The sequence below is a fragment of the Thamnophis elegans genome, chromosome 3 (genome assembly GCF_009769535.1).
Source record: "Thamnophis elegans isolate rThaEle1 chromosome 3, rThaEle1.pri, whole genome shotgun sequence".
Lineage (NCBI taxonomy): Eukaryota > Metazoa > Chordata > Lepidosauria > Squamata > Colubridae > Thamnophis > Thamnophis elegans.
The window spans coordinates 78,574,128-78,587,731 of record NC_045543.1 but is presented as its reverse complement, the minus strand read 5'-3'; the positions used below and the strand labels follow the sequence as shown (position 1 = coordinate 78,587,731).

General features: G+C 40.0%; 1 protein-coding gene across 4 annotated transcripts in view; it reads left to right on the top strand.

Annotated features, from left to right (window-relative positions):
- Positions 1-954, top strand: part of ALDH1A1 (aldehyde dehydrogenase 1 family member A1) — an 86,001-nt gene extending 85,047 nt beyond the window's left edge. For all 4 annotated transcript variants that reach the window (XM_032212495.1, XM_032212494.1, XM_032212496.1 and 1 more), the window contains one exon: positions 477-954. In XM_032212495.1, coding sequence (XP_032068386.1) covers positions 477-549 — 73 coding nt within the window. In that variant the 3' untranslated portion in view covers positions 550-954. The remainder of the gene's footprint in view (positions 1-476) is intronic.
- Positions 955-13,604: the final 12,650 nt, after the last annotated feature.

The window sequence follows — 13,604 nt, the reverse complement described above, 5'->3', positions numbered from 1 at the left end:
GGGTGGGGGATAAATGGCATATTAACTCTACTTCTAGTGTTCAGGTTCATTGTCTGGTCTGGTTAACTAGTAACAAGTTAGTCATTCTGATGGTGTATTCCAGGGCTGTCAAACTCATGGCCCATAGGGCAGATGTGTCAATGCTGACCACACCCACACCAGTTTAGCAAAGGGGGGGAGTCACGATACGTCACATGACACCACCGTGACGACACTGGTTTGACACCCCTGGTCTAGTCAGCATCCAAGAATCAAGCAATTTGTCTACATGCTCCCTGGAGAGCTTGGTTTTATTTTTACCTAATAGCAACCCCCCCCCAAAAAAAAATAGTATCAGGATCAAATACACCATCAGACAATTTTACCATCTTGCAGTATTTGCAGCAAATAGGGGAAAAAAAATACAGGACAATCTGGATGCAAACATTATTTCAAGAACTATTCTTATGTCATTTCTCTTCTCTCTCTCTTTGAAGGGGTGAATACGGCCTTCACGAATATACAGAAGTCAAGACAGTCACAATCAAAATTCCACAGAAGAATTCATAATGGCGCCACAGGGCTACATTGGCTACTTGGTCAAACTGCAAAAGCCAGTTGTGTTGTGAAACGCTTTGTAGCAGACTGTATTCCCTGTTTAATTTTGATTTCGTTTTTAGTTACCTTTAACAGTTATGAACAGTAATTTTAAATTTTTGAAATGGTTTCAGTTAGGGGGGAAAGTGGGGGGATCATAATGCTGAATCAAATTAACAATTTATGAACTTTATTCACATTTTATTTGCCGATTTAAATAGATTTGTAGTGCTGTGCAAAATAAATGGTTAAAATATACATTTACAAAAATTGCTCACTTGTATTCTAGAGGTGTTAATTTCCTGTTCTTTTGTATGAGCTTGGCAAAAGCACTTATATATGACTATCAAATAAACAGTTTGCTTTTGCTAATGGTTACCTCTTGAAATCAATTTTCTGCTTCCTGCTGTTATTTGAATCTGCTCATATTACAGAACTATTTTGGATGTACATTTTATAAACCTTTCTCTCTTTTTTTTCCAACTGCAGTTGGCACATATCAGCAAATGCAATCAGCAAAGTGGTTTAATTTTTAAAAGAATTCCAAGTCCGTATAACGCTGTTGAAGGACTTTGGGGCTATCTCAGGCTACATTTGTCCTTTATTGAATCCTAAAGCAAAACAGATGCCAGTTTTGCTGAATTCGGGTGGACTTGCCATTTTGAACTATATGAGAGAAAGGCTGGATATATAATTACAATTGGCAGTCCCTTACTACTGATCCTAACCATCGCCACGATCCTTCAGTTCAGAAAACCAACTGACAAAAAGAATTGGAAGTGAAGGAAAACGTGTGGCACTCATGTTCTTTAACTCTGATTTTTAATAACAAATCACTGATTTGCTGTATTGGTTAAGTCACCAGGCTAGAAAGTAGGAGAACATGAATTCAAGTACTGCCTTAGCCATGAAAGCCAGTTTTTTCTCTCAGCCCAACTCACCTCACAGGGGGATGGTTGTGGAACAAATAGGAGATGGAAGGTGTGGTTGGATATGAAGATTGCCTTGAGTTACTCATAAAAATAAAGTAATAATAATGAATAAATAATAATTGGATTCAACTCTGATAATCTGACAAAAAACAAGATGGCCACAGATTTCCCCAAGATAACAGAATGTCTTGAAATCAGACCTTTCTTATTTCTTACAAATCTTCAGGGTGTAGAGAAAAGAGAGAATGGCCTTGATGGACAGGAGGAAGAGGTGCAACTCAGACAACAGTGAGATTAAGGAGGACTGAGTCTAGGGCTGGAATGTAGTCAACATCTCTGACAAGCCCTTCCCTAATTCTCATGAAAATAAAGGGAGGGAGGGAGGGAAAGCACATTCAGGCTTGCAAGATTCTGTTACTAGAGCTTTACAACAAAAGTAGCACTGATCTGCATGATTTTGGATTCCTGGTCTAAAGTAATCTTGTAGGGCCAACACAGGTGCTTAAAAGCAACAGTATAATTTGGTAAATGTAATCTAATTACAAATGGAGGGTCCGGGCAGAGTGTCATGTAAATTAGAAGAATGTCAGTCAGTTCTGGGAGCTTGCAATATAATGCACAAAAGAGAATGAAGAGGCCTCCATTTTTAATTCTTTTTTTTAAGTCTTTTTGGACTACAGCCTTGGTGACACAGTGACACAATCAAAAATAAACAGAGGTTTTGTTTGATGGAAATTATTACGTCTTTAAAAAACCTTTACTTTTGAAAGGCGCCTGACATTCTGCTTTTATCAGCACAGTAATTTTTATCATTACTTTATCATTCATTACGTCATGAAAAGCATGCAGCGCCTCTGGATCTTTTTCTCCATTTCAGTTTCTCCATGCACTTCCATACAAATATTGTTTGTAAATCATCCCTAATGTCACATAAATTTCCACTCCTTATTCTAGAAAACCTATTTCATTTCCCTTGTTTTAAGGATGGAAGTAACATTCATTTCTGGGCCATTGTTCTCCAAGTGGAAGATTACCCACTGTACTTCTACAGCTCCACAAAAGGAACAGCCCTCATTCATCAGGCTGACACTATAGATTGGTTACTTGCTTGCTTGTTTAATCAATTTAATTAACATATCAAGGAACGTCAACCTGTGGAAATAACTCAGGCTTATGTGGGGAAAAATCCTGCGCCTGTTTTAAGCAAGACTTGCATTGTTAACAGCCATAACATAGCCTGGAATGGTTTTTACCCCTGCTGAGATATTGTAGAACAGGGGTGCCAAACTCGATTTCATTGAGGGCTGCATCAGGATTGTATTTGACCTCGTTGCGGCTGGGGGAGCATGGCTGGGGTGAGTGTGGCCAGGATGGGCATCGCCAGCTCGACGTCACTCATCAAGGCCTTATTTTCAGTTGCGACAGCATCTAGCCCTCTGCCAGCAAAAATGGAGCTGGGGGGAGGGGTACACATAGAGTGAGCTCCATTTTTGCTGGCAAGGGGCTGCAGGCGGCTGTCACAACCAAAAAGAGAGACTCAATTTTCACTGGCAGAGGCACCCACAGGCCGGTCCTTCATTGTTTCCAGGTGCCCCTGTGGACCACATCTAAACATCTCATGGGCCAGATACAGCCTGCAGGCCTTGAGTTTGTCACCCCTGCTGCAGAATAATACTTCAGTTTCTACATAGACAAGGCAAGGAGCAAAGTAAGGATTCAACAATATATGATAGAATAAAGCTGAAAATACTGTATTTGATTTACATCCTGTCTTCCTTCAGGATCTTAAGGTGTCCTCTACTATTTTCCCCTACAGCAAGAAGTCGGGGGAGAGTGGGCTGAGAAAGTATGTGGACTAAGTGATTCTGGGACTGAGCTTCCTTGATTGAAGGTAAAATGATGTTTCTCATCCTTGGCGAATTTAAGATGTGTGGATTTCAACTCCCAGAATTCCCTAGCCAATCCACACATCTTAAAGTTGCCACGGTTGAGAAACTTAACTCTAAGGTGGACTGAAATGTCTTTCCAGTGTTGGGCCATTACCTTATCCACTATAACACACACTGACTTAAAAATAAAGCTATGAAAAGGAAGAGAACATTGAAGAGTTCAAAACTATTAAAACGCAGGTATCTAACCATGGCTTATTATGCAATATGATAGATTGGTCTGAATCCAAGCAAATCAAATACCATGAAATATTTCAAGCATTAAAAGAGGTAATTAACATTGGCCATTAATACCTACAAACAAATACACACTAATACATCCACCTAAATGCCGTCTAAGCATGCATTTTTTCCCATTGAAGCCAAGCCCAGCTCTATGTTAATCCAAAGTGCTGAATTTGCCTACAAATCTTGCCAAAACAAAGAAATACACCTTTTGTGAATTCTGATTCCAGAGCAGCCTAAGATTAATCATGTTTGCCATTGCTCAAGACCATTTGCAATACGCTCGAATGCAGAACATCAGCAACCTGGCAGGAGGTACAAGATTACTCAAACATTACCATGAGGTGCAAATAGAATTTTGCTAACACAAAAGTATTCTGAAAGCCAACATGACTAGCAATCTATACAGTGCCTAACCATCTGAGAAAAAAATTGGAAAGCTGAAAAGAAAACATATTTTTTTCCAAAGAATTTTGGATGATATAGTAAATACATTGTAACCATATGATGTCTGTTGATAATTTTCAATTTGTGCATATCTTTTGGGTATTTTGAGAGAGAAAATCTTCCAAGCATATTCTTATCGCTGCTGGCTAATTTTCACTTAGGAAGATGCTATAAGTACTAAATGATAAATTAAAAATGCTTTGTTCTGATTGTTCTGTAATATATGAACCCAACCATCACTCTTAGTAATATCAACAGATCACTATTGCTTGTTTTTCAAGTCTTCATTGTAAAACTCTTAGCTTATTATGTGGTGTGACATTATCAAAGCCTTTGTGGTTGCGAAAATGTGATTGTGGCACTTCTCAACAACACTAAGCAAGCCCAAAGCATATCAAAATGCTGAAATGTTGATAACATGAGGCAAATACTTCCTTAACATACTTGTATTCTAATGTCTGACACAATTATGTAAGTTAGGGTTAAGATTGATAAGAGGAACTTTCTTGGAGATTCTTTCCTTTTAGTTCCTTTCTTGAATTTGGAAGCAAAATTTCAGGGATCAATAGGGTGGATGGAATTCAAAATGGACAATGCTGAGGGCTGATGGGAATTATAGTTCAGCGTTTTAGGGAGGCTGCAGATCCGACACTCTTGTTGGGCGTCACTGAACTGAACTGAAGCTTAAGGAACCATTTATGTTGACTTCAACCTTTCCTGAGAATTTGTCCTTTAGTTCTTAAAGAGATATGCTTTGCCCCTTCCTTAAGAAGCCATTGCTATATCATATGCAGAACAATTTTCGTCCAGTATCTTACCTCCCTTCATTTGGGAAAGGTGATAGGGAACATGGTTGGGCTTCAGAGGGCTTTGGAGATGGGTTATATGGATCTTTTTCAGCCACGATTCAGACCCGGTGTGGGATGGAAATTACATTGGATGTGCTTAAAAATGACCTCTGCTATGCTATGGGAGGGATGGGCTAGTGTAGTGTTGGCGAACCTTTTCAGCACCAAATGCCAAAACGGGAGTGCACATACATGCACATGCTAGATACTGGAACAGCAGCCACCCAGTGCACAATCTTCCTGGCGCGTGCATGTGCTCTTCCAGTTTCTGGCCAGCTGGTCTTCTGGGTTCTGGTGCGCATGTCTGTGCAAAGACCAGCTGGCTGGCGCACATGCATGCGTTGGAAGCTGGAAGAGCAGCTGCCCAGTGGGCAAGCGCACACCGGGAAGATTGCATACCGCGTGGCTGCTCTTCCAGTCTCCAGTGCTCACAAATGCATGAAGACCAGCTGGCCAGTGCGCTTGAACCCAGAAGAGCAATGGGCAACAGCTCATGTGTCTACAGAGATGGCTTTGTGTGCCACTTCCAGCATGTGTGCTATAGGTTCGCCCTCATGGGGCTAGTTCATATATCCTGGTCTACTTGACCTCTCTGTGGTTTTGATACCATCAACCATGATGTCCTAGATCAGTTCAGAGAGTTGGGAGTAGGTGGTATGGTGTTGTTCTCCTCTGTCCTTCAAAGTCAATTCCAGTTGGTGATGATCACAGGAGGGGGCTCGCCTTTATCCCTTACTAGGAGGTGTGCCATGGGGTACAGTGTTCTCTCCTTTTCAACATCTACATAAGGCCACTGTGTGAGCTTATCTGTCACCTTGGGTGCGGTATCCTCAATATGCTGATGATTCCCAATTATGTATCTTAATTCTGGCAAATTAAGTGATGCCATTGTTACCCGGCACTTTTGGCTTAGTTATTAGCATATTAAAATGATATTAGGACTTGTAATGTCTTAAAGTTTTGTTTAAAAAGAAAATGTCAGGAAAACATGTTTTTCTCTTCTTAGCCAAGGCCATTCCTTTTGGTATGTGAGAAAGTGTCTTTTCAGCATCAAACAATAGAGAGCATCTTCTGAAAAGTCCTTGAATGCACATGTAAGTTTTAAAAAAGATACAAACCCAACTGGGAAAGAGTATTACAATCCATTCATTTGGCACTTGTGGAATATTGTCTCGAATCAATGTTTTCTATTGTTCAAGTCTCACGTGTAATCACTGTCTTTTATTGTTTGATTGCTTGCTTTCTGAAGTATCACATATGCCGAGTGTTCGTATCCTTTGTTTCTTTATCCTAAAAAAAAAAAGGTTTGACCTCCATCCCTAAATAAATGCTTTTTACGTTGCCTGAATTGGTGAGTCACATTTTGTGATGAGCAAAGAAGCTCCGTTGCAAAGATAAAAGTATCTGACTTAAATTCAGGGATAAAGTTTATATCAGTTCCACGCCACACTCAAACCTGAGTTTTGAGGCAACACCACAAATATCTTATTCTGGTGCATGGAGGCTGTGAGGATTGGGATTGGGTACATCAGGCTTCAGCTAAACCTTGCTAAGACTGAGTGACCTTGGTTTTGGGGGCCCAATGATTCTAAGACCATGATGCCTTTGGTGCTAGGTGGAGTTGCCCTCCCAGAAAGACCCAGTGCTCCCCCTGAGATCTTCACAGACTTAGGACTTGTGCTGGATGAGCAGATGGTAGTCGTGGTAAGAGGGCCTTTGTAGAATGTTGCCGTGTGCCAGTTGTGCCCATTCCTTAATCTGCAAGTCCTGCTTATAGCAATTCATGCCCTCACCCCTTCCAGATTGGATTAATGCAATATTCTCTACTACCTGAATACTTGAAGAGTATTCTGAAGTTTCAGCTGGTACAGAATACTGAGGCGCAGGAAGTTATGTCTGCTCTTAAAGCAGCACCAGGGGTGGGTTCTGACAGGCACTACTACCGGTTCGCTCGTGTGTGTGGTGTGTGTGCGTGCGCACTTGATGCACACTTTGAGCGCATGTGCAATGCAATAAAAACAAGATGGCGGTGCCTATGGCGCCATCTGGAGAACTGGTTCAGGGGCATGGCAGGCCTGGGTCACTGCTGGTTCCAGCAACCCAGATCACCAAACCACTACCGGTTTGGCCAAACTGGGCCAAACTGGTAGGAACCCACCACTGAGCAGCACATGTTACACTTCGGTTCCATGAGCTGCATTGGTAGCCAGTTTGCTTCCAGGTCCAATTCACAGTACTTTAAAACCCTTCCTGGCATGGGGCCAGGCTATCTGAGAGACCATTTCTCCTCAGTGACATTAACTCACTTAATTAGATCTCGCAGAGAAGGCATGTTGTAGGTACCATCGGCTCAGAACCTATATTGGTGGCGTTATGTATTGAATATACATAGTTGTGTTAAGTGCTGCTAAAGTGAAACTAACCTTAAGATGACCCTAATATACATTTGGCAAATCTAGACAGCATACTAAAAAGCAGAGACATCACCCTGCCAACAAAAGTGTGTATAGTCAAGGCTATGTTTTTCCCAGTTGCAATGTATGGCTGTGAAAGTTGGACCATAAGAAAAGCTGAGCACCAAAGAATTGAGGCCTTTGAACTATGGTGTTGTAGAAGACTCCTGTGAGTCCCTTGGACTGCAAGGTGATCAAACCGGTCAATCCTAGAGGAGATCAACCCTGACTGTTATTTAGAAAGCCAGATTCTGAAGTTGAAACTCAAATACTTTGGCCACCTAATAAGAAGGAAGGATTCACTGGAGAACAGCCTAATGCAGGTAGAAGGGCAAAAGAAGAAAGGGACAACAGAGAATGAGGTGGCTGGATGGAGTCATCGAAGCAGTAGGCATGAGCTTAAAAGGACTCTGGGGGATGGTAGAGGACAGGAAGGCCTGGAGGGATGTTGTCCATGGGGTCGCGATGGGTTGGACACAACTTCGCAACTAACAACAACATTTGATTAAAAATAAATAAAAATGGAAATAAAAAAGTTGAAAACAATCTTATGAAAGCACACATCTTTTGTTAGACAACTTCATAAATCTTTGTATGTCGAAATTTGTTCTTATATCAAACTCAACATCTTCTAACAGATGTTGCAATAGAGCAAAATTCTGAGAATTTCCCAGAGATATTGCTAGGCTGCTCCCTTAATAAAGAATATCTCTCTCTGATTTGAGCCAACCAAGCATCTGCTGACAAGAAAAAAAAAATAACTCTGTTCATTAGGTAATATATAGTAGGCAACTCAACAAAATATGTACAATTGTCTGACCTTCAACCTCCCTGCATAAACCGTGGCATTCTTCAAGGGTAGAGTCTCAAATCTCACTATACTCTTAGAATGTGGAGCAGAGAGAAAATTGTAATAATATTTGAGGATGGTAGAAGAGACATTACAAAGGTCACTATAGTGGTGATAGTTTTAAAAAAATAGAATTGTTATTTTGTAATTTGGAATCCAGAACTTTCTGTTTGAAGTCAGTCAAGATAAAATCTGTTAGGCCTTCCAGCTGTAACTGGAGACATGTCAGTTGTGAACAACCAGATCCACACATGAAGAGCCTAGCTGATGCCCATTTTATTGGGAACGTCCCAGATTGCAGGCTGTACCCAGGCCAGACTAGATAAGGTTGAAGAGCATTCAAAGAGGGATCAAACCTTGCCCTCTTGTATGTAATGATTCCAGATTAATTCCCCATTTGACTCCTCCACCTGCCTTGGCCAGTCTATATCTGACAAGACAGAGGCAATATAGGTAGGCTAGACATGAATCATGATCTAACAAGTTTTACACAGGTCATTTTCTGTTGATTATGAGTGAAAACATTTTAATTCAGCAATGGGGAAACAGCCTTTGACCAGATGGTCCGCCTAGATTTCTGAGATTCTCTTGAATGCAGGTTTTTGGAGATTTGAATATATATAAAAAGTAAAGGTTTCCCTTTCAGTTGTGTCTGACTCTAGGGCACATTTCTTGGCCAAGGGAGTCAGTCTTGTCTGAAGGTCCTTCTGTGGTCATGTGGTCAGCATGGCTATATGCCAAAGGAACATGAAACACCACTACCTTCCCAGCGAAGTGGTACCTATTAATGTACTTGCATTTGCATGCTTTCAAACTGTTGGGTGGGCAGGAATTGGAGCAAGTAACAGGAGCTCACCCTGTTGCGGGGAGCCTGGGTCTCGAACCCAGGCTGTCAGCTCTCCAGCTGACAAGCTCAGCATCTTTAACCACTGATATTTAAAGAACCCATTCTATAGATGCTACTCATGGCCAATAAACAGAGACTTTGACTTTCTCTTTACAGAAATTCCCTAACATTATTTGGCACTGCACAGGTTAAAGTGGTCTGAGAAAAATAAATAGCAGACAAGAAAAATCCATAGTATTTAACTTGTTTTAAACTCATCAGCCCCACACTTCTTAAAAACAATAAATTTTGAAAGGACCTAAAATTATTTATTTTGTAGGTGAAACATTTAATCACAACACTGAACCAGACATCTGGCAAATGTATAAGAAATAGGAGGCCAAACTGTGAGATTTCGCAGAGATAAAAACCTGTGAACTGAAAAAAAAAAATCCAGGAACAAGTTAAATATTTAAAACTAAAAATCTCCATTGTTTAACTAAGGCATTGTGTCCATGAACAGAAAACATCTGCTTAATTTTAAGTCATTACATAGTGATAGGGATTCACTTGCTATTATGAATTTAAGAATGCCCCCCCCCGCACGCTCAAGACATAACTTTTTAAAAAAACACAGTAAAAAATTCTATGCAATGATCATTTTCCAACTTTTCAGTCTAAAATTGCCAATCCTAGCTAAACCTAGTCAGATTCATATGGAACCAGCCTTGGAAATTTCTTTGTCCTCATTAAAAAAATACCTGTGCATCTGTTGGAATTAAAACAACAGTTTTAACTGTGTGTAAAATATTGTACCCATTTTAAAGAAATTAATTAAATTCCCATGCCTCACTCTGTACTATACGATTCACTTTTGCAATAATTAAGAGGTTTTTTTATATAGGCATTTCTTCTTCTAGCAGATGTCAAAGTGAAGTCAAAGCCCTCACTTCTTAAAGTTGCTATGTTGACAAACACTGGTTTAAGAGACATTGGTGGAGAGGAATGGCTCAATGCCATTTTTTTTAAATGAACCTATCCCATAATCTCTTATGTTGACCTGCAGGCACATCAGCAAGACAGCAAGAATTGCACGTTTAGTGAAAATATAGTTGTGTTAGTGACAGTTGTGTTAGTCTAGGTTGGCTAAAAATCGGAAGGATTCTGTAGCAGCTTTTTTTAACCAACCCGTTTTATTAAAAGGCTGAAGTTTTCTTGAGCCACAGCAAGAGAAGTTAAGCTCTGCCCTCTGCTGGTATGATGTTTCTATTACATACAGAACAAAATCTAAATAATAATAGTAGTAGTAGTAGTTCTGTGTTTAAAATATATTGGCCCAGCAATACACTGTTCACCAAGCATCTATGGATGTTAACGAAAAAACGATAATAAAACTATATTAAAAAATCTCAATAGAACAGGAATCCCCTGATTTCTTTTTAATTTGTAATAATACTTTTATATGTGTTAGGTTTTTATTTTTGAACTAAATCAAAAGGACAATTAAGAAAAATATTTTTTCAGACCAAAACAAAAGAAACTTTATTTTTATGTGTTCATTTGCTATTAATTTTTTTAAACCTTGTATGCCATCCACTACTGACTGTTAGTTGCTTGCTAATTTTCATGCAATGAATATTTTAAACCTGTTTAAAATTAATTTATACCCAACCCACTTAAGCATCTTGAACTGGACTAAGAAAATAATTGGTAACCAGTACAGCTGATTCAGAACCAGGGTATGTAATATAATGCTTCCTTAAAGACAATTACTCCGTTAGGACCATCTTCAAGGCCCACCCCTTGAAGAGCACATTGCAGTAATCCACTTTGGTGGTGTGATTTCCCCCTATATTGAAAAGCCCATTTCCTGAGCATGCATGTACAGATTGTTTTAAAAGAGAAAAGCTTTAACAAAATAGGGGGTTCATGGATAGCATCTGGGAGCATAACGTATTACTATCCCAGCTGATATTGTAGAAGGTGACAATGCGAGAGAGAGAGAGAGAGAGAGAGAGACAGCCTCATTGACAAGAGTTCTTAGCTGTATAGAATGTCCCTGATTACATGAGAAGTTCTCCTACATAACCCATTCATTTTTCATTTATTAGATAATTTATGTCCTAGATAATAGCAGTTTTCTTCCGCTCACTAATTGTATTTTCTGGGCAGTTTATCAAGTTACAGTTGTCTCTACAGACAGAAAACTCTGGGGAGAGAAGATAGAGTTAGCTCCAATTGCCTGCACACAGAGATAGTGTGAAAGGGGGCTGAAGAGCTGGTGGGAGGGAAAGAAGGAATGTCCTTGAAGAACTGAAGGAAAAACCACCATCAGGACAACCGTGAGATAAATTGGCCTGAGCTCAGGCCAAGAAAGTAATGTGAGTAAACTGACAAGCTCTTACTTACTTCACATGGAGATAAAAGGACAAAGAGGAAGCATTCAAACTTTCGTGTGTGTGTGTGTGTGCATAACTCTAGAACGCCTCGAGCAATTTCAACCAAACTTGGTACACAGATGACTTAATCTCTGGAAAAAGATACTGCGGCAGAAGGACAACCCTAACACCCCTCTGTGTGGGGTGGTGGGTGGGTGGGTGTTCCAGCATAATTCTGGAATGCCTGGGCTGCCAAAACAAAAAGAAATGAATTATATCAATAGTGTCAAATCACAGTACGTTTTGACAGTCATAGTGTGCATTAGTGTGATAATGTTAGGATACAGCCTGTTGTGCCTTAAGATGGCATCTACTGTACAGCACAGTGGAGTTGCCATGGTAATGGCTTCACGGTACTCCATAAGGGGGCTCCAGCCTAATACAGAATTAGGATAAATAAATATCTGGCAGTGCCAGGTTATCGGCTAGTTATGTTATAATAACTCTACAATAAAAGTAGTAATGTCCTACATGGTTTCCTAGCCTCATCTACGTATCTTGAAAAGCTAACAATGTTTACAGTGTTTTGGTGAAATTGATATGAGTTCTAATTTTTCTTTTTCTTTTTTTATTGAGGCTTCCCAATTTTATTATTTCAAAACTTTGGAGGATTTTCTGGATTCAGTATGATGCAGGACATGATACTTAGAAGAAAGGAACATCTGGAGTTAAAAATCCTCTCTATTCATCAACAGAGTTTTGGAGCCAATTCTCTGAAAAGCAAATTAAAATGCCTTTTTCCTTTTTTTTTTTTTTGGCAGACTTGATTTGCATGTGTTTCAGACTCAAGTAGGCATGCACCATCCACAATCGTTTCTAAAATTGTAGAGTTCTGTTTTTGTTTGTTTCATGAACAATACAAGAAAGCAAAGAAAGAATGACTTTGTTTCCCTTCTGCAAGCAAGGGAGCCCCAAAGAGATGATGGCAGATGGACACTTTGAAAGCCAGCAAACTCTCAGCACTCTCTTAGCTAAGTCATCATTGAAGTTTCATTGTATGGCAGCTTCAGACTAGCTTATACAGACAATGCTCTACATATGAATAGGTTATGTCCTGAGAGGTTGTTCGTAAGTCTGTTTTGTTTCACAGTCCAGCTAGCATAAAAAATATGTACCTTACTAGAGCTGAGGTGGCACAGTGGTTAGAATGCAGTACTGCAGGCTACTTCCACTGACTGCTAGCTGCAGTTCAGCACTTCAAATCTGACCGGCTCAAGGTTGACTCAGCCTTCCATCCTTCCGAGGTGGGTAAAATGAGGACCCAGATTGTTGGGGACAATAGGCTGACTCTGTAAAACCGCTTAGAAAGGGCTGTAAAAGCACTATGAAGCGGTATAGAAGACTAAGTGCTATTGCTATTACTATTACAGACATGGCAACATCTCGGTAAAACCAGATGGTGCCCATAACTCCAACCTTGAAGGTCTCATTCAGGAGGTGGGAAAGGGTTAGTTGCTGATGCACCATGCACCAGAAACTAACTTTTCCACCTTCTTCCAACTTTCAGGTTCAGGCAGGTGTGTTTGTATGGATGAACGCTTACAACTCAACAGTTCACCAGTCAAGTAATGTCTGCATAGGTTCTGAACCATAATTACCAGCTTTGCAATGGTCTCATTTCACTGAGGAGGGAACAATCTATCTTATCTTGGAATGCTTTGCCCCCCTGCTAGAATGAGGCAATCAAGGTCCAAGGTTGAAGATTCATGCCAAGGTTAAGACCATGAAGGCCAAGGAGTCTTTGTTTGTACCAAGTGGTGATGAGACAGTTAAGGAGTATCTCGAGGTCAATTGAAATGAAAATGGAAAAGATCATTCCACTCTGTACAGGTGTGCAGAGGGCAGAAACAAACAGGAACCAAGTATAACTTTTTAGTGATTGCTTGCTTAATTCTGCACTATATACTGAGTCATTACTTGAAACTATAAACTGATAGAGAGTTCTATGCACTAAGGGGAAAAGATACTATCCAATTTCTTTTCATTCGTCTTCCAGTAGAACGGCCAACCCTACATAACTGGGATATTTTAACATATATATAAATTAACTTACATTGGGG